This window comes from Macaca mulatta, chromosome 20 (genome assembly GCF_049350105.2).
Source record: "Macaca mulatta isolate MMU2019108-1 chromosome 20, T2T-MMU8v2.0, whole genome shotgun sequence".
Classification (NCBI taxonomy): domain Eukaryota; kingdom Metazoa; phylum Chordata; class Mammalia; order Primates; family Cercopithecidae; genus Macaca; species Macaca mulatta.
In genome coordinates, this window is record NC_133425.1 from 23,515,746 (window position 1) to 23,537,836 (window position 22,091).

The 22,091-nt window shown below is 43.2% G+C and overlaps 1 protein-coding gene and 1 long non-coding RNA gene across 20 annotated transcripts in view; one reads left to right on the plus strand and one right to left on the minus strand.

Annotated features, from left to right (window-relative positions):
* The window catches only part of PRKCB (protein kinase C beta), a 382,335-nt gene that overhangs the window by 133,466 nt on the left and 226,778 nt on the right, over nt 1–22,091 (plus strand). For all 19 annotated transcript variants that reach the window (XR_013410845.1, XR_013410839.1, XR_013410842.1 and 16 more), the window contains 1 exon segment: nt 17,388–17,470. Coding sequence is in view for 4 of the 19 variants with exons in the window: in XM_028840437.2 (XP_028696270.1) it covers nt 17,388–17,470 (83 nt within the window). In the remaining 15 variants the exon portion in view is untranslated.
* LOC144338128 (uncharacterized) overlaps nt 1–22,091 on the minus strand; it is a 177,841-nt gene that overhangs the window by 129,006 nt on the left and 26,744 nt on the right. The window lies entirely within an intron of this gene.

A 22,091-nucleotide genomic window follows, 5' to 3' on the forward strand; every position in this document is an offset into this window, starting at 1 on the left:
GTTGAGAGATTTAGAGATCGTGGTGTTACAGGGCCCCTGCAACTCAGAAGATGTTTGCTGATCCCTTGTCTTCTGTTAAATTCTCATAATAGTCCCTAGGGGAGGATGAACAGATAACACTGCCATTTCATAAACAGGTGACTGAGGTACAGAGTGGCTTGTCCATAACAACACAGGAGGTGAATGCTGGAGCTGGATTGAAGGCTGAGTTATTGGACTCTCCTCTGAGGGAGGCAGTGCAGAGTAGTGGTCAGGGCTTGACCAACCTCTGGAGTCCATGGGCAGATTTTCTGGGCCTCTGGCTTAGTTTTTCTCATGCATAAATGGAGTGGGGGGATTATAGTAGACTTGCTTTCTATGGTTGTGAAGGTTACATATACATGAGCTAGTTCTATAAATTCTTAGTATGTGCTTGAGTTACAGTAAATATGCAATGAAGTATTCACTACTGTTTTAGTATTATTACTATTAGAAGCAGCAGCAGTAGTTACCATCATTGTCACCATCTCCATAGATCAGCTCTAATCAAAACTGACCCATTGTCAATAGAAAAATTCCCTATGGATGAAGTACATGTTGTAGGTGTAGTGGGCAATTGTGATCGCCACCAGAGATTCATGTTGGGATTTGGTTTACAAGTGTTGGCCTCTGGGAGTGTTTGCTATGTGCTCCTTCTCTCCTCCCCTTTGAGGACAGATGGTGTGATGGTTCCTCTCCATTTGGTCCCTCCTCTGGGATCACCATTCTCCTCCCTTCTTTGTCCTGCTCTGTGTCCCAGGAAGTAGACCCCCATGGTCTACCTGGTAGACCACTGTATCTCCTGGACTCCCTTGCTTGTTGACTTTTGTCTGAGTTAAGCCAAAGGGAAGTGGCAGCAAGAGACAAGAGGGTGGGAGGAGAGAGAGTTTGGGGTATTTCCACCTGCAGCTCCCTCTGTCCATCTCTGGTCCTGCTCTGTGATGCTTGCCCCTGCGAGGTGGCCCCTCTCTCAGGGTTTCCTCTCTTACTCGCCCCTGTTACATCATTTCATGGGACTGTACCTTTAGCTCTAGGTACAGAACAGTTTTCCACAGTTAAATGTCTTTAATTGAACATGTAGAATGCAAAACATATTATAAGATAATGTGTTGGATTGTTTTCCTTAAAAAAAAAAAAAAAAGATCCAACCAGTTTGGAAACAATGGCAGTTTCTTATTAAGTTAAACATAGAGTTACAGTATGATACAGCAATTCCACTCCTAGGTATTTATCCAAGAGGAATTAAATTGTATGCCCCCACAAAAAAAAGAATGAATAAATGAAGACTTATAAATGAATGCTCATAGCAGCTTTATTCATAATAACGAGATAATGTAAAAAAAAAAAAGACAGAATATTGATCAGTAGATGAATGGATAAGCAAACTTGGAATAATTATATAATGGAATATTATTCAGCAGCAAAGATGAACTAACTGCTAATACAGACACGTGCATGCGTGACTCTCAAAAACATTATTTTAAGTGAAAGAAGGCAGACACAAAATAGTGCATACTGTACGAGGCCATTAATCTAAAGTAACGGAAAGTAGATCAGTGTCTGCCACAGGCTGGGGGTGTGTACAGGGAAACTTTTTGGGTGGTGCCCTTGCTCTGTATCTCCATTTTGGTGGTACATGGGTGTAATACATTTGTATTTTCTTGTTTTAAGTATGCCTCCTGAAGTTCAGGTATATGAAAATTTGTATTTGCTTTATTATATTAAAACATCAGATAATGCAAAATCGTAAAAAGAAAAAGAAAGCCTGAAAGTCCTTTTGACTAGAGACAGCCATCACCATCCACCTTTTATCTCGTTCCTTTCAGTTTTTAATTTTTTCCTGTACTTAGGTTTTCCCCTTCACTGTCTTATTTAAATAAAAAAGAAAGCAAATGGAAAGTCTCCCATACGAAGGCCTTTTTGCTATGAGTTTACCTTGCCTAAGGGCATCTAGTGTGATGGTGAGAAGGTTTTGTCTTGTATATCTAAAATGTACTGGGAGGAAACGAAAACGTTTAGCTTGGTGAAGGGGAGACATCAGGGAGAAAAGTGAGGGAGAGTATGGTCTACAGTCCTGAGCTTTAAATCACAACCAATCAGTCAGTTAAACACTGAGCTCCTGTTATGTGTCAGTATTAGGAAGACAGTAGTGAACCAAACATGTGGCTCTTCTGATTTAATGGAGTTAACAGTCTGGGAGGGAAAGATATTTTTGTTATTTGCAACAACAGTAGCAATAGCTAATATTTATGATGAACTAGGGCCTGTTGTGGTGTTAAGGTTTAGTTTTTTCTTTTAGTGTTTTTAATGTGTTGTCACATTTAATCCTAGCAACTCCATGAGTAGGTACTCTTTTTATTCTTATTTTATGGTTGAAAATAATAACGTGACTTGGAGATATTAAGTCAAATGGGGTCATACAGTGAGCATGTTAAATCTAGACTGGCGGATCAGGACGGAAGTGATATTTAATCCCCAATGAAATGATTTTTTTTCTTTCTAAGTTTTATTTTTATTGAGACAGAGTCTCACTCTGTTGCCCAGGCTGGAGTGCAATGGCACAGTCTCGGCTCACTGCAACTTCCACCTCCTGGGCTCAAGCGATTCTCCTGCCTCAGCCTCCCAAGTAGCTGGGATTACAAGCGCCCGCCACCACGCCTGGCTAATTTTTGTATTTTTAGTAGAGTTGGGGGTTTCACCATGTTGGCTAGGCTGGTTTCTTTTTTTTGTTTGTTTTTGAGATGGAGTCTCGCTGTGTTGCCCAGGCTGGAGTGCAGTGGTGCAATCTCAGCTCACTGCAAGCTCCGCCTCCCGGGTTCATGCCGTTCTCCTACCTCAGTCTCCCGAGTAGCTGGGACTACAGGTGCCCGCCACCGTGCCCGGCTAATTTTTTTGTATTTTTAGGAGATACAGGGTTTTACCATGTTAGCCAGGATGGTCTCGATCTCCTGAGCTTGTGATCCACCCACCTTGGCCTTCCAAAGTGCTGGGATTACAGGCTTAAGCCACCGCGTCCGGCCGGCCAGGCTGGTTTCTAACTTCTGACCTCAGGTGATCTACCTGCCTCAGCCTCTCAAAGGGCTGGGATTATAGGTGTGAGCCACCGTGCCCAGCCTCTTTTAGTGTTTTTAATGTGTTGTCCCATTTAATCCCAGCAACTACATGAGTAGGTACTCTTCTTATTCCCATTTTATGGTTAAAAATAACAGAGTGGCTTGGAGACATTAAGTCAAATGGGAACATACAGTGAGCATGTTAAACCTAGATTGGGAAGTCAGGACAGAAGTGATATTTAATCCCCAAGAAAATAATGTATTTTTTTATTTCTTTGAGACAGGGTCTCATTCTGTTGCCCAGACTGGAGTGCAGTGGCATGATCACAGCTCACTGCAGCCTCAACCTCCTGGGTTCATGTGATCCTCCCACCCCAGCTACCTGGGTACAGGGGTGCACCATCTTGCCCTGCTAATGTTTTGTGGTTTTTGTAGAGATGGGGTTTTGCTGTGTTGCTCAGGCTGGTCTCAAACTCCTGGGCTCAAGCAATTCATTATTCTTGGCCTCCCAAAGTGCTGGGATTATAGGCGTAAGCCACACTGCCCAGCTGGAAATGATATTTAGTCTGATATCTGAAGGATGATAGGAGTTAAACAAGAATCAAGTATCAGAGACCAGATATATGAGGTCTCCATATATATATATATTTGCTCAGGGCAGTGGGCTAGTTTTGGGTGATAATTAGAGGCTAGACTGGACTGGTGGTAGTGGTGAGGGAGGAGAGAAGGGTGAGTCCCAAGGTGAGGGATGCAGGCACATCCTGAGAAATGAGGCAGAAGAATGAGAACTTGGCTTAGAAGAATGAGAACTTGGCTTGGTGCATGTTCTGCTCTTCTGAATGGTGGTGCTGAGGAGACAGGTGGACAGAGAGGTGTGGGGCTCAGGGAGGAGCGCAGGGCTGAGAGGTACCAGCAGGAATAGAATTCCTGAAGTCCCTTGGATTGACCACATGCCTCAGTGAGAGAGCATCCACAGGGTAGAGATCAGCACCTAGGACAGAGCCTTGAGACCTTCCTCCAGGATAGGGAAGGGCTGGAGAACAGGAGGAGGAGCCAATGAGAGGAGGAAGGGGCCACAGAGGGCAGGATCAGGACTCACTGGGAGGCCGGCCGACTCCTGCACAGTTGAAGAACTCTAATGTCAGAGCTGTACTTAGGAGGCAGAGAGCCCCTCGTCCTGGAAGTGTGCAGGGAGCTACTTGGTGACCATCCTTCGGGAATGTCATGGAAAAGATATTTGCATCAATCTGGGGTGAGATCAGGTGTCTGAATTGGTTCAGGTTCTTTTGTCATTTGTAAGCACACAAATAAACTCTAGTTATCTAAAAGGGGAAAAAAACTGGAAATATTATGGGGTGGCACATGAGCAGTGCTGGGCCTTAGAAAGTACAGGGCCCAGGGTGACTCTGGGGATCTGGGTGGCAGGAGCTAATGGATGACCTTCACAGGGTGACACCATCAGGATGAATCAGCTCCAGCTGTTTTCTGTGCATGCATTTCTTTGCCCAAGAATCAAATCCCAGGGAGAAGAGTGTGATTCCCCAATGTTGTGAGATTCAGTCATGTGCAAGGGGAAGGCCGAGCACCTCGATTGACAGCCCCATCAGGACTGCATACCATGGAGAAAGGATGGCTTCCCAAAGGAAAAGCAACATTCCAGCTACCAGAGAAGAGGGAGTGAACGCTGGACAGGCAAAATCAACAGACACTTTTTGTATTCTTCATGGTGCAATGATTCAGTGATTTTTGCAATATTCACTTAGCAAGTCACCCCTCCTTGCAGAATTGTTGCTAGTGTTTTTCCTGGCTGGGGAAATGGCTTTTTCCATTTGCCTTTTTTAGAGTGAGTTGGGGGCCTGGGATTGACATGCATTTGTCTCTGGGCTTCAAGGTAGCCCAGAGATTGTGACACCTCAGGAGGCAAAATTTGGTGGCTGTCACTCCATGTCACGTCAAGAAAGGGTGTGGATTGTGGCTCTGTGGCCTCTCCTTTACCAACAAGGGGAGGATGCCGGTAGTGGCAAAGGGCCTAAATCTCTGTTGCATCAGCAAGGTTGACCCATCCTAAAAGCACTCACTGAGAAGATGCCCGAGTAACAGACACTCATGGGCACAGTAGACCTGTCAAACCTCATAGTTCCTGGTACTGTCTCTCACCTGAATAAACTCCTAGGTGCATATGTCTTCATTGTGGGCTGCAATATCTGGAGGAATTAAGGGAAGGATGAAACTCTATATCCCAACTTTCCTGAATTCACCAATATGGACTGATGGAGTTGAGTGCTCATAACACCGAGCTCCTAAATAAAAAACAAAAGGCTTACTTTTGTTTGAATGTATGAAGCACAAGAGAAATAAGGGCCCCCACGGCCCACCTTTCAACTTCTTACCTTCGGTTTGTTTGTCAGGACTCCTTTGGTCACAAGAGACAAAAACCCAATTCAAGTTGGTTTAGGTAAAGAGGCATTTATTGGCTTATACCGAGAAGTTGAAAGTTCTTCGGATCTGGCTGGATTTAGGTGCTCCAGTATGGTCATGGGGCATCTCTTGGCTCTGCTTTTCTCTGTGTTGGCTTCATTCTCAAAAAAGCTTTTCCTTAGTGATGATAAAGATGGCAGATGCAGCACTTTGGGAGGCTGAGGCAAGAGGACCACTTGAGGCCAGGAGTTCGAAACCAGCCTGGTCAACCTAGCGAGACCCCATCTCTACAAAAGAAAAAATTCAGGTGTAGTGGTGTGCCCATGTAGTAGCTACTAGGGATGTTAAGGTGGGAGTTGTATGAATCCAGGTGTTCGAGGTTGCAGTGAGCCACAATCGCACCATTGCACTCCACCTTGGGTGACAGAGTGAGATTCTGTTTCAAAAAAGGCATTTGCGTTTGTCACCACTGTGTTAAGGTAGGTAGGATGAGTGAATGAGCACTTTTCATTTTAAAGGCTCCCTGGGTGACTCCTGGGGAGCCAGGACTGAGAACCAGTGCTGTAGAATTGTATATGGGCAAAACAGCAGGGACTACTCTCCCAAAAAAAGGATGGCAGATGCAAATTTATTCCCCACCAGTTTAACAACTCTGCTGGAAAATAAACCCTCTTTCCTAATAATTCCAGCAAAAGTCCTGAAGTTGATTCTCTTTGGGTGTCCCGAGTCACATGTCCATGCCTGAATCCCCACGGTGGCCCAGGTCCCATGTCCACCCTCAGAGCCAGAGGATGAGGGCAGCCTTAGTGGCCCACACAGTGAGCCAGTGAAGAGCGATCCCTCACAGGAGAAGCATGGAGGATGGATGCTGTCAGGCAGAAACAAGACATGCCACCACATTTGGTTTTGGGGTTAGGCCTGCTGCTGGTCTGAGCAATCTGGGGCCAGATATGGCTGGCAAGTGAAGAGATGTTGATGTGTCATCCCCTTAGACCATGGCATTGTGTCCTGCTGTCTGCATCTTTGGGGGCCTGATCAAAAGCGGAAAATCATGGGGTCAAGGACAGTCTCCACGTGCCACCCAAACAGGCAGGATGTCCCCAGCAGGTGTTCTGCTCAGGGTCTGGCTCTCCCAGGGTTGTTACTGCAGAAGGAAGGGTAGGGGACAGCTTTCTTCTGGTGGATTTATTTACTTCTCAGGCCTGTTCTTTTCCTCTTGTTGGCTCAACTGCTTAGTTAAACAAATGTGGTAACATTATAAAGGAAAACAGTCTTTTCCCGCAGTTGCTGACCTCAGCAAGGTTATTCCTCTTTCCTTTGTTTTTCGTCTTTAGTGCTGGGCTGTGAATAAGCAAATGAAGTTTGCTATTTCTTCCTCCCCTCTTCCAGGAAGAAATAATCATAATCAGAACTTTTAAGAGTTTCCCATAAGACTGGGCAAATTAAAGGAAGGCCCCTATACGGTGGAGCAGATGCAGTTGTGCAAACAGAATGGGGTCATTCTCTATATATGGAGATGGAACAGACCCTCCTAGATGTGTTAGTGTGGGGAAAAGCAGGTGGTGGAGGTGCGTTCAGAGTAGCAGTGTTCAGCTCTCCCAAGCACATTTGAATCACCCAGGAGCTTTTTAAATGTACTGATGCCTGCCTACCTCCCTCTCCCCACAGCCCCGTTAAATCAGAATCTCCGGGAGTGGGACCTGAGCACTTTTCATTTTAAAAGCTCCCTGGGTGACCCCTGGGGAGCCAGGACTGAGAACCAGTGCTGTAAAATTGTATATGGGCGAAACAGCAGGGACCTAGATAAAAAAAGAAAAATGAGATAGGGAATATCTCAGTCCATACCTACAGATAGCCTCACACATGTGGTCGCACATACAGAGAATGTCTCTAGAAGGATACACAGGAGACTGGAAAGAACAGTTCTCTCTGATGAGGAAGTACAGCGGTGATTCTCAGCTGTATACTCATTTGTAATGTTGGAATTTTGAAGCCACAAGCATAAATGCTCACTGTGTACTTAAAGCTGACCAGGCAGGGCTGTAAGATGACCCCTGACCTCTTACAGCTTGTCTGTGTTGGGGCCGGCTGCCCACAGATTCACAAACCATCTCCCTGTCCATGGTCTCTGCTTGCCCTCTTCTACTCAGCTGCAATGAGTGATTTCTGAGTGTGGGAGAGACCAGAAGAGCCCATTCATTCATTCATTCATTCATTCATTCATATTTTTAGTAAGAATTAGGTATAAGCCAGGCATGTGGTAGGCACGTGAATCTGATTTCACCTTCACAACCGTATGTGAAATTGGTGGTCTTATCTCCATTCTAAGATTGGGGATATTTTAACATAGAAATTCGTACAACCAAGCTGGAAATATCTGAGGCTGAATGACCAGCTAAGAGAGCTTGTAAACTGGCAGCACTTAGATGTGTTTGGATGGCCTGTACAGAACTTTTTAAAAAAATCCTATTTCACGACTCTGGACCAGTGAACCCAGGGCCACTGTTGGCTAGTCCCTTGGAAGGGCATATGCCCCTCAGTTCAGCCCAGTCCCCCCATATCCCTTCCCTTCTGTGTCACACCACCTTTGCATCACTCAGTCACAGGCCTAGCCTCTACAGGCATTTGCGTTTGTCACCGCTGTGTTAAGGTAGGTAGGATGAGTGAATGTCGTCTGTCCCGCAGGGATACTGAGCTGAATTGTTCTGTGGAATGTGCCATTTCTATCCCAATCTGGTCCTCCTCCTGCTGGCTGGAAGACCAAGCTCCTCTGCTTTAAGTTTCATTTGTGGACTGCATGGGATGGGCTGTGGGTATTGATTTGTTTGTGGAAAAATTGTGCACAATAGGGAATGTGTAAAATACATCATGGAAATGGACAGTTATCCCTTCTGGCCGGAGTGTGGGGCAGTGGAGTGACAAGAGATGAGAGTCAAGTTAGACAATGAGTATACTGTGGGTGGATGCCAGGCTAAGCATTTTGAACTCTAACCTTTGGGCTACTGCTGTCCAATAAGACTTTCTATGGTGCTGGAAATTTCTTTTATCTGTGCTATCCAATGATGTTGTCTCCAGACGCATGTGGCATCAAGCACTTGAGAAGGAGCTGGCATTAATGAAGATTTTTACTGGCATTTTAGATTTTATTTAATTAATTTACTTTTACATAACTCCATGTGGCTGGTAGCTACCACACCGGGCACTGCAGATTTAGGCAATAGCCAGTGGATATATTGGAGCAGGGAAATAGTATCAAAGCTGATCTTCAGAAGGTGATTTTTCCAGGAGTGTACAGGCCACATGGGGTGGGCAGAAGTAGGTAGGGATAGTATCGACACTTCTTAGCATCTATTAGGCACTTCCTGTGTCCACACACTGTGCAGAGATAACTCACTTATTCCTCATAACAACTCTATGAGGAAAGTACTATCATTGTCCCTATTTTATAGACTAGAAAATGAGACACAGCAAAGACAATGGGCGTATTCAAGGTCACACAGCTAATCAACAGTGGCACACGCTGTAGAATCCAGGCAGCTCAGCTGCAGAGCTTGTACCACAAATCCCTCCATCCTGGAAGGAAATAAACGAACCTTCATTGAGAATATACCTTGTGCCGTCCCCTGCTGCTGTGCATCCACACGTGACATCTCATTTAGATTTTGTAGCACTCATGTGCCGTTGGTGGACTTAGATCCTTTGTGGTTATGGAAACTTAGGTTCATAGGGATGAGATACCAAGGCGACTGCAATCTCTGTGGACACCAGTTAAAGCTTTATTGTAAAATTCCATGCCTGTGGGGGAATCACAGGCTGTGGGAGTCAGGGGGGCATGTACAGGAAGATATGGCATGAAAGGTGTTGCGAAGGAAGAATCAGTGGGATTTAGCAACTGACTGAATGGCGGGGGTGAGGAAAGCGGGGGAGGCTTTCTCCTGGAACAGTGAGATGAATGACAAACACACATGTAACTGCACTGTGTGAGTTGAGAGTGTGGGCTCCAGAGGAAGACAAACTGGTTTCAAATACAAGTGTTAACACGGACTAGCTGAACAACCTTGGGCAAATCACTTCTTTTCGAGCATCGGTGTCCCTGTTGATATAATGAGGACCCAAGACAGGAGGATCGCTTGAGGTCAGGAGTTTGAGACTAGCCTGGGCAACATAGTGAGATCCTGTCTCTAGAAAAAAACTTAAAAAATTAGCCAGGCACAGTGATGCATGCCTGTAGTCCCCTCTACTCAGGAGGCTGAGGCCAGAGGATCACTTGAACCCAGGAGTTTGTGGCTGTAGTGAGCTGTGATTGTACCATTGCGCTCCAGCCTGGGCAACAGAGCAAGACTTTGTCTCTATAAAAGATATAATGAGAATCATAGCGCCTTCCTCACAGGACTGTGATGAGGCTCAGGTTAAGCACGGGTATGAAAGCCCTTTGCAAACTCAATAGCATGACTTGCATGACCCTGTGAGTCACTCCTCTTAGTGCTAGTAAGACCAGCCATTGGGCAGACATGGTGACCAGAACTTTCTGTCTTTGATCATGGAAACAATTCAGGAAATTGCGTGGGGGAACCCCATGTCATCTTGGGCACTTGGCAGAGTTTAGTGCGGATAAGCCTGTGGGTCAGCTTTGACCTAGGAGGAAAGAGTGGTTCTCCCAGCAGCTGTAGAGCAAAATCTACATGCCATTGGCTCCAACTCCAATGCCCTTTTCCACCAAGCAGTTTGCATGTGTTGTCTTATTTGAGCTGCACAACCTTATTTAAGTAGGTACTATTATAAAATAAGGCTCAGAGAGGTGGAGACACTGAGCTAATGTCCTTCAGCTTATAGTTGGTAAAATGAGCATTCAAACCAAGGCCCACCTGGTTCCAGAAACTTAGCCTGTAATTCCTGTAGGTGATGGGCTTCTCATTTCTTTTCCCACCACAGATAATCTGCAACTAGTGCTAGAATTTCTATCCCAGATTGACACGGATTTAAGGACAAAGGTTCCGTCCTAAGAATGTCAGTTTTCCACTATAGACCCCAGGAAGAATTGTGTACAAGAGGGGAATCAACTCCAAACAGAAAAAAAATATGTATATCTTTTGATGATTTAATTTAGTCTTCTTTGAAATGCAATGAGTAAATTTTAGTGGTTAGAGTAAACCACTAAAATTTGGGAGTTAGAGGTGGAATGCAGTGTGAAGCAGAGTTGAGATCTCAGTGCTTTTCCTGGAGCAGAAACATCCAAGAGGGCCCCTGTCACCCGAGATTTTGGCTACAGTCTACTCCTTCCATCTGGGATTAACCAGGCATTTCTTATCCTTGCTGATCTAGTGTTTCTTATTGCTGCTGTAACAAATTACCACAAATTTCCTGGTCTAAAATGGCACACATTTATGATCTTATACTTCTAGATGTCAATATTCTGAACAGCAGGTCTTCCGGGGCTGAAATCGAGGTGTCAGCAGGGCTGCATTCCTTCTGGAGGCTCTAGGGGACAATCTGTTTCTTACCTTTTCTAGAGGCCACCCACATTCCTTGGCTTGCGTTCCCTTCCAGAAATGGCATGACTCCAACCTCTGCTTCCATCATCATGTCTTATCCTCTGACTCCGACTCTTTTCCCTCCCTCCTGTAAGGACCCCTGTGATCACACTGGGCTCATCCAGATATTCTAGTATAACCCCTTTGCTCAAGATGCTTAATTTAATCACATCTGCAAAGTCAATTTTGTTGTGTAAGTAATACATTCGCATGTCCCAGGATTAGGACATGGATATCTGGTGGTGGTGGCAGGGAGTCAGGGGTCGGGGGTAGAAACATTTTTCTGCCTATACAGCTGGCAGGTGGCCTTTCTTATTTCCTTTCCTTTCCTTTTATTTATTTATTTATTTATTTATTTTTTTGAGTCAGGGTCTCCCTCTGTTGCCCAGGCTGGAGTGCAGTGGTACCAACACAGCTCACTGCAGCCTTGACTTCCCAGCCTCCCGGGTTCAAGCAATCCCCCCACCTCAGCTTCCCAAGTAGCTGGGACCACAGGTGCACACCACCATGCCCGGCTAATTTTTTGAAGTTTTTAGAGATGGAGTCTTGCCGTGTTGCCCAGTATGGTCTTGAACTCCTGGGCTCAAGCAATCCTCCTGCCTTGACCTCCCAAAGTGTTAGGATTATGTGTGAGCCACTGCACTCGGCTGCAAGTGGCCTTTCTGATCTTGCCTGTAATAAGGGAGGGTGGGAAGTGGATAGAGCCTGAGACAGCTTTTCATTCTCTGCTGAAGCTGAGTAGCAATTTCCCCTTTTAAACGGGCCATGCGTGTAGTCCCCTGTCTCGCTTTCAGACATTTTCATTGCTCACCTGGCCCCTAAGCATTTGAGTTTCAGACCCCATTGTGTAGTTCTAGTAAAACCTTGCTATAGACTGGGGTCAGAGGGCTGCAGGCTTTCAACCTTTGTAGAGCAAGGAGTTACTGAATAAACTAGGAAGCATCTGGAGATTCTGGGCTCTTAACTGGGTACCTGTTTGAAAGTAGGGTCTAGTACATTTTTTCAACAGCTCAGTAAATGTTGCCTCTTCTTTAAAAAATAACAAAAAAACAAAAACTGGTCTTACTCTGAATTTGCCAAATAGAAATGAGGGGGTGTTTATTTGTGCCACAAAAGGATTTGATTTCTTTAAATAGGCAGCCCTACTATTTTCTTCAAAGTGTTTTAGTTAATGGGAAATTAGATTTGCACAACTTTTCAGAAACACACTGTGTAAAGGAATTACCTGCACCAGAAACTCATCAGGTTTTTCAAAGTCTGTTCTCAGCTTCTCTGCAGATCATGCTGGAGTTCACTTGGCTTATTGATTCTGCCTCACTGGGGATGGACTATTCATTTCTGTGGGTAATTGGAAGGCTACCTAAAGTGACCTTGTCAATGGTTGGATTGACAAATATTCATGCTGCTGGAATGTTGGGGGATCAGCCAGGAGCTACGTCTACCATTAAGTTGGTTGTGTTTTCTCCTTTTTCTATGACTGATAATATTCATTTTTTGGTTCATTCATTCACCAAACATTTATTTACTGAATATCAATTTTGTACCAGGAATTGTGGTAGACACTAGGAGACAAGAGATGAGCTACCTTTACCCCTTCTGTCTCCAAAGGGGATAAAGATGAAAAGATAATAACTGATTTTTTTTTTTGAGACAGTCTTGCTCTGTCACCCAGGCTGGAGTGCAGTGGCATGATCTTGGCTCATTGCAGCCTCCGCCTCCCAGGTTCCAGTGATTCTCCTGCCTCGGTCTCCTGGGTAGCTGGAATTACGGGGGCCCGCCACCACACCTAGCTAATTTTTATATTTTTTTAAAGAGAATAACTGATATTTTGGATGTTTGGAAGAAAGGTTGTAGAATAAAGCAGCTACTTGAAAATGGGGGAAAGTACTTTCGTAAATAGTTCTGGGTTAAAGAATAAATTAAAACTATACTAATACACTGCTTAGAAACTTGATACGATGATGGGACTAAATATAAAACATAGGATGCAGCCAAAACTGTACTTAAAAGAAAAGTTTTCAGCCATAACATGTTTAAATGTTTAATGAAGAGGAATGGGAATAAATTAATTGAGCAGTCAATTCAAGAAGCTTTAAAAAGAATAGTGGATAATATTAGCTGACATTTGTAGAATAGTCATGATATGGTTGGCGTGGTTCTGAGCATGGAATAACTCATTTAGTTCAGACAACACCACTGTGATGTGGGTCCTGTGTTCGCTGTCATATTCCAGAGAGGAAACCGAAGTACAGGAAGATGAGGTGCTGTACCTAGTCTTAGAGTTTGCAAATGATAGACACACGATGTACACCTGGCCATCAGACTCCAGAATTCACATTCCCAATCAATAAGTAATACAAATACAAGTAAGCAATACAATCACAGGCACATAGAACAAAAAAGTTAAAGTGCTGATTAATAAAGAAGAATAAAACCAGATAGAGTTGATAAATATAATCATAATCTGCTTCTTTAACATCATAGAATGATAAAAATAGACAAGAAAGAACACAAACTTCTGGAAAAAAAATGAGAGACTACCTAACAATACAATATGAAGAAAGAAAGAGAAAAAGTATAATATCATCACAGATAAGATGCTACAATTTAAACACGTTGAGAAGAACACTGTGGATAATTTCCAAGGAAAATATAAATTCCAAAAGTTAGTTTGAGTAGAGGTGGGAAACTTTCCTGTGTGGTTGAAGTGTAGAGAGGGAGAGGGAGGTGAAGCTGGGGAAAGCTCAGGGATGGGGCGAGACTATACTGTCATCTCTTTACTTTCCATGTTGAATAAAAGGGAAAGTTAAACATGCAAATATGACAAAGGGATAAGAGGGAATAATAAAAGTATTATTTGGGGTAATATGGTTTTCCTATCTGGAAGACTCAAAGGAAGCAACTAAAACCCCACAAAAGCTATTTGAGTTTTTAAAAAAATGCTTTAAAATAAATATGCTAAAAATCTATTGCTTTCCTATTGTTTTTATTTGTTTGTTTGTTTTGTGTTTTGAGATGGAGTCTCACTCTGTTGCCCAGGCTGGAGTGCAGTGTCGTGATCTTGGCCCACTTCAACCTCCACCTCCCAGGTTCAAGCAATCTCCTGCCTCAGCCTTCCGAGTAGCTGGGACTGCTACAGGAACCTACCACCACGCCCAGCTAATTTTTGTATTTTAAGTAGAGATGGGGTTTCACCATGTTGGCCAGGCTGGTCTGGAACTCCTGGCCTCAAATGATCTGCCTGCCTCATCCTCCCAAAGTGCTGGGATTACAGGCATGAGCCACCGTGCACAGCTATTTGCTTTCCTATTTTTAAACAATGACCAGTTGGGAAACAAAATGAAAACATGTCAAATTTACAATAGCATACAAAAGATTCCCTTAGACGATACTAAAGGGAAAATGTGTAGGACTTATATGGAAAAAATAGGAGTTCAGCAAGGGGACAATCATTTCCTGATGGAAAGACTCATTGTTGTCAAGGCGTCAATTATCTTGAATTTAATTTCTAAATTTAACACAATTTCAATCAAAGTCGCAATCATTTTTTGGAGACTGGGAGTTGACTGAATACAATCCCAATAAAAATTCCATTGGTATTTTTAAAATCTTGATAAACTGATTCTAAAGTTTACTTGGAAGAATAAATATGCAGTGATAGCCAAGAAAATGTTGAAAATAAGGATAATGAGGGAGGACTTGCCCTGCCAAGATATAACATATTACAGAGCTACTATAATTAAAGCCCATATTGCTATACTAGAAGACAGATCAGTGGCACAGAATACAAGGCACAAAGACAGACCCCAGTGTATATAATTATTAAACATATAATAAAGTTGGCATTTGAAATCAGTGGGGAAGGGATGAATTATTCAATAAAGGCTGCTGGGACAATTGGTTACCTCTTTGGGAAAAAATGGCAAATTGGATTCCCATTTCACATCAGATTCCAAGAAATTACACATGGATCACAGAGTTTAAAGTGGAAATGATGCCATATAAAAGTACAAAAAAACTCCAGAGTAATATTTATATGATCTTGGAGCATGAAGAAGGCTGTTTGAGGTGTACTTGGACTGTCTTCCTTTGTCCAGTTTTCCCTTTTAGTGGTTTAAAAGGAATACACAGTAGTTTTTATATTTTTATTTATGTACTTACTTTTGAAACAGGGTCTCATTATGCCACCCAGGCTGGAGTGCAGTGGTGCAGTCATGGCTCACTGCAGCCCCAACTTCCTGGGCTCAAGCAATCCTCCCACCTCAGCCTCTGGAGTAGCTGAACTACAGGCATGCACCACCATGTCTGGCTAATATTTTACTTTTTGTAGGGATGGGATCTCACTATGTTGCACAGGTTGGTCTCAAACTCCTGGGCTCAAGTGATCCTCCTGCCTTGACGTCCCAAAGTGCTGGGATTACAGACGTGGGCCACCACACCCAGTTCCTATTCTTATTTTTAATCCTTAATTGTTAACACGTATATTTAAACTTATAATGCCTTATATGCAATTTCTCAATATCTATAATATTTTGAGGGATATAAGACTCAGCACATTTTAATCTTGTAACCCTCCTGCAACTCCCATTTCTTATGACTTGGGTTTTCTCTACTGCTCTATCTCTTCCTCTGTTGAAAACTTTACATATTACAGAAAAAATTAAACATATATGAAAGTAACAGATTAGTATAATGCATCCTCATGTGTGCATCACCCAGTTCAATAATGACCTCTCATGATTGATTTCTTTTTCATCTGTAATCCTCCCCTTTCTATCCCCACGTTGGCATACTGAATTATTTTAAATTATTTTATCCATAAAGATTTTAATGTATCCTCAAATATAAGGATTCTATAACCAAAAAAGACCATTATCACACCAAATATTTTTAATTCCCTAATGTCGGTAACAATAATTCCCTAATGTCATTAGAAAGTGAGTATATCCATTTCCCTGATGGCCTTATCATTTTTTAAAACTTTTGGTTTTTTCCAATTAGAATCCAAACAAGGTCCACATGTTAAATTTAGTTGATACGGGTTGATAGATGCAGCAAACCACCATGGCACATGTATACCTATGTAACAAACCTGAACATTCTGCACGTGTATCCCAGAACTTATAAAATAAAAAAATTAGTTGATATGTTTCTTGAAATATATGTTTCTCCTCTTATTTTCTCCCCACCTGCAGTCCCCTCTTGTAGTTTATTTGTTGAAGACACCATATTGGTTGCCTTTTTTTCCTACATTCTGGGTATTTGTAGGGAGCCGGTGGTTGCTGATCGCATCCCTGTGGTGTCGTTTAATATGTTCCTCTGTGACTTGTATTTTCTGTAAATCTGTAGTTGCATCAAGAGACTTGAACCAGTCATGTTTGCTTATTTGACAAGTGTGCTTCATAGGTAGTGAAGTGAGCTTTCCCCTGTAGGCAAGTGGTATCTTTTTGTGACCTTAGCAACCATAGATGATTGTCACCCAGACTCATTGTGTCGCTATGGGTGGCCTTGAGGTTTCCTGTTCTGTTTTCGTTTACTAAGCATGCACTTTAGAAAGGCTCTGAGCTGGTCCCTGAAGCATGGCACTCGTCCTCCAGATACACACAGTCTTGAGGTTGTAAAAGACGATTTGAACACCAAGACTGCAAAAGATGATTTGAACAACAACAAAAAAAAAACAGTTTTATTTTGTATACATTCTTTCATTGTACCTCCCCCAGAGTGATATAACCTCCAAATAGGGGAGCCATAGCCTAGATGCATTAAATTCACACCAATTCAAATACATGTATATATGTATTTGCTTGCAAACTACTGAAGTGACAATGTAAACGTTGCTGCCTATTTTCCCACTCTTCTATTAGATTGACATTGCTTTTGGTGAGATGGGGCATGAGTCCACCATCCTGTTCCCTCTGTTTCCGCATGACCCTCATCGTATGAACACCTCTCTTAAGTGTGAGTCTAGGATTTAGAGATACATATTTCTTATGCATTATACACCTAAACACAAGCCAACTACTTCATCTGGCACCTGATCCAAGAAACAACATTCTGTTCCAAAATCAATAGAAGACCAGGCACTTTAAGGGATCTTCAAGGGAGTGTAATTTTGAGCATATGGAATCTTTCTAACCCTAGCTAACTTTAGAAGTTTAACTCCTATGCAAGATGAAACATCTATGTACCCAAGAGTTTGACTTCAGCAAAGGACAAGCTGAAGAAGCTGACATTGTTGTTTATTTTGGCATAAAGGCTTTACTTGTTGGTGATGTTCAAGTTTAATGATCTCTTCCTTCCTTTCTCTCTCTTCCTCCTCTCCGCTTTCCTTCTTCCCTTCCTCCCACCCTGATTTTCTCTTTTGCAGTTTGCTGCTTTGTGGTGCACAAGCGGTGCCATGAATTTGTCACATTCTCCTGCCCTGGCGCTGACAAGGGTCCAGCCTCTGATGTAAGTAACGGGCATCGATCACTTTTCTCTGTCCACAGTCAATACTGCCTTGTGGTTAAATGTGAGTGAGCATTCTTAGACGAGTAAGTGCAGAAGATCTCACTCTAAGGCATGTGGTGGTCCCTATAGCTTTTGAGAGAGTTTTCCTTTTAGTGGAAAACAAAACGAAACAAAACATTTGAGAGAGGGTGTGGATGGATGGGAAACCAGCTAGTTGGTCTACTATGAGTTTGCTAATATCTTCACTTTGAAAGCTGGAGCACGGAGGGTGATAGGCAAGGGCCTACTTGGTAGTGTGGCTGCAAAAAGGTAGTTTTGTGGTACTTTACAGTGCACGTTATGGTACTTTGTTAGGGTGTTCTTTATTATTATTATTATTATTGTTATTATTATTATTATTTTGAGATGGAGTCTCACTCTGTCTCCCAGGCTGGAGTGCAGTGGTGCGATCTCGGCTCACTGCAAGCTCCGCCTCTTGGGTTCATGCCATTCTCTTGCCTCAGCCTCCCGAGTAGCTGGGACTACAGGTGCCTGCCACCATGCCCGGCTAATTTTTTTTTGTATTTTTAGTAGAGACAGGGTTTCACCGGGTTAGCCAGGATGGTCTCAATCTCCTGACCTCGTGATCTGCCCGCCTCAGCTTCCCAAAGTGCTGGGATTACAGGTGTGAGTCACCATGCCCAGCCTATTATTATTATTTTTTAAGAGACAAAGTCTCTCCATGTTGCCCAGGCTGGTCTCGAATTCCTGGGCTCAAGCAGTCCTGCCGCCTTGGCCTCCCAAACTGTTGTGATTCCAGGCTTGAGCCACTGTACCCTGCTTGTTAAGGTGTTCTTAATATCAGGGCCCAAGAATGAGGAGGAAATGAATTTATCCTGCTACCGTAAATCTCAAAATATGACTACTGCTAGTGGGACAAGAGATGCTTGTAGGTAAAATGTGTAAAAAATTTGTGTTTTAATCATTATAAATGTATTTTACTGTGGATTGGGAAAAATGTATCTAGTAATGGTTTTGCGCTTGTGGTAAGGATATAGAATTTCCTACCTAAGTAAAGGTATTTAGGTTAAACAAAAGATAAATTGATTTGAGGACAATATTAAGTGAATGATAGTAAGGGTGATAAAAGGATATGGCAAAAGTTTTGGTACAAATGTGTTTTAAGTTTGGGATACATTGTTGATTGGCCTACCCAGCAGCCATTCACAGACTTCATCTTTCCGGCAGAGGCTACCTCTCGTGCTGGAAGCTGAAAATGCCTGATACTTCCTTTCCCTGGTTCTCTTGTAGCTGCTGAATGAGAATGTGACCCAATCCTACTAATGGAAACTGAGGGGAAGACCTGGGAAAGAATCTAGGGAAGATTTTTCCTTTCTGATAAGAGAGAAACATCCCTTCCCTTGTCCTCTTGGGCATTTTTGTGCAAGGACATATGCTTGGAGTTGTGGCAGCCCTTTTGGGTCAATGAGGGACATATTGCTGACATCCTGAGCATGGCAGAGTGGAAGATTTAAAAGAACTACGGGTCCATGATGATGCTGATGAGCTGCTGAGACCACTCACAGTCCTTTTATCCCCAAGCTGGGTAGATGGGATAAGAAGCTTTTTTTTTTTTTTTTTTTTTTTTTTGGCGAAGTCTTATTGTTTGAAGCCTTCTTTTTTATTTTTGTTTTTTTCTCTTTTGAGACAGAGTCTTGCTCTGTTGCCCAGGCCAGAGTGTGGTGGCACGATCATGTCTCACTCACTGCAGCTTAACCTCCCTGGCTCAAGCAACCTTCCACCTCAGCCTCCCAAGTAGTTGGGTCTACAACTGGATGCCACCACACCTGGCTAATTTTTTATTTCTTTGTAAAGATAGGTTTTCCCTATGTTGCCCAGGCTGGTCTCGAATTCCTGGGCTGAAGCCCTCCTCCTACCTTGGCCTCCCAAAGTGCTAGAATTACAGGCATGAGTCACCGTGCCTGACCCTGGGGGCATTCTTTTACATGCAGCTGAAACTGTCCTAGCTGAGAAGGCTTTCCACCATTCACAGTCTTTCATTGCCCAATAATGAACTGCATTCAGCATACCCCAATGCAGCCATCACCCCTAGTTCTCTTACTTTGTTCCTGCTTTGATTCCCCTTCCTGAAATTTCTCCCATTGGCTTTATCTCCATCACTGGTCCTGTTACCCACTTAGACTTGACAGCTGACAGCTTGCCCAAAGTAAGTAGTGACTATCTTCTGTCATTGAATTTCTTTAGCTCCTGCTGGTCTTCTGTAAATGGTCACCTGCCAATTTGCTGCAAACTGGGGTGGGAGTTGTGTGTCTATGTGTGTGTGGAGAGGGGGGGGGCATATCTGTTGCCATAGCAACACAAAGATGCTGGAGCATATGTTGGATATTCTTTGCTTGGAAAATGTGGTAATTGAGGTTAAGAACTCCAAGACACATGGAACAACCAAAGTCCTTTAAAATCTGTTTGCAAAGACAAAGTTTGAGACTGTTTGTCATGTTCTCTCAGATCCTATGCCCTAGCCCTTGTAGTGCAATTTCTTCTCTCCTACCTAGCAAAACAGGCACGTAAGTCTGGGGAGACTGCCTGACTCCAGTATGCAGCTCTGAGTGTTCATGTAGACTGAAACTTGATACTCAACTTGCAGCCAAGAAGATGGTGTTTCCAATATTCTATCTCTCTGCCGAATGTTTCTGTTGCCTAAGACAGAAACTCAGCTCAAACTGACTTACATGAAAAGGAAAATTTTTGGTCTTTGAAATTGAAAAGGCTTAAGGGTTGACCTGGCTTCAGGCACAGTGAATCAAAGTTCTAAATAATGTCCTCCGGAACTTGTTTCTCCCTTTCTTGGCTTAGCCTTTGTCTGTTTTGATTTTATTTTCAGGAAGGCTTGTCTCCTATGCGAGCATGGTGGCTGCAACACCTTTAATCTTGTATCTTATCAGTGCTGCAGTGCAGTAACAAGAGCTAAAGTCTCATTAGACCGTGAATCATATATTGCCAGAGAATGGGTTATGCTGATTGGCCAGGCCTGGGTATATGCTGCTGTGATGTGAATGTTTTGTTTCTCCAAACTTATATCCTGAAATCCTAACACCCAAGGTGTGGTGTTAGAAGGTGGGCCCCTTGGGAGGTGGTCAGTTAATGGGGGAAGAGTCCTCATAAATGAGATAGTGCCCCTATAAAAAAAAGACCCCAGAGATATCCCTCACCTCTTCTACCATGTGAGGTTGCAACAAGAAGACAGTTGTCTACGAGAAAGTAAGCTCTCACCAGAGACTGAATCTTCCAGTGCCTTGATCTTGTACTTTCCAGCCTCCAGAACTGTGAGGAATAAATTTATCATTTAAAAACCACTCAGATTTTGGTATTTTGTTACAGCAGCCAGAAGGGACTAGGACAGAAAAATTTTGGCGCTAAGAGTGTATAGAGGAACAAAATTTTAAGGATGAGTTTTCTGAATTGGTTTTGGGGATTTGGCAATTGGCTGCCGAGTCTGATTAGATTTAATAATGCTAATTACCCTATTTCTAATAGTAAAGAGAGCATAGATCGTCCATGGCATGATCTGTTTATAGAGATACACAAATTATCTGCATTGAATACTCCTAATCAACCATTTATAAGAAGCAAGGAACCAAGTGATTCCATATATGATACCCAAACACTTTTGGAAAACTAAGGCATATAATGACTTGCTCCTAATGTCTCTGGACAAAGTGGAGAAAGAAAAAGATGAGCTCAGGGATTTGAATTTCCAGCTCAAAAGTGTTTCATAAACGATCTAAGAGCTTCTAGGTGTGCCCTGAAGGAGAGCCTTCTAGCCTGTAGTTGCAGGGCTGAAATTTCTGAAAATTAAATGCACAACCTCATCCTGTAATTGGCTGAATTACAATGAAAATTGAGCTCCCCACGACACAGGGTGTTTGCTGTAAAAGCAAGGGCAAGGACATAGATCAGAAAAGAATGGGATCCCGTGAGGTGGGAAGACTCTGATGAAGTCCCTGATGAAGCTGGGGACATTGAGCCCCTAAATTCTGACGAGTCTTTTTACCAGTGGAAGTGGCCTCCTTTCCTCTGGCAAAAGTGCCATCCCCACTCAGGGTGGCATTGGCCTTTCCACCTTGTCTAAGGGAACTCACCCTGCATTGCCCTAGGAAATAGTAATGGGTTTCTCTGAGGCAGTTCCCATGCCAGACAATGCTGATTCTTCTCAACACCCAATCCCACCACCCCTTCAAGTCCTAGCGGGCTCCTAAAGGTGAGATGCACAGTGTGACCCATGGGGAGGTATGCTATACCCCAAAAGAACTGTTTGAGTTTTCTAATTTATACAAGCAGAACCATAGGGAATATGCATAGGAATGGATATTAAGGGGGTAGGATAATGGTGGAAGTAACATAAAGTTGGATCAGACTGAATTTATTGATAAAAGTTCACTAAGCAGAGATTCTGAATGTAATGTTCCAGCTTAAGGAGTTAGGAAGGGCTCTAACAGTTTAGCTGGTTGGCTGAAACATGGATTAAAAGATGGCCTATCCTGAGTGAGTTGGAGATGCCTGACCTCCCCTGGTTTAATGTAGAGGAAAGGATTCAAAGGCTTAGGGAGATTGGAATGCTAGA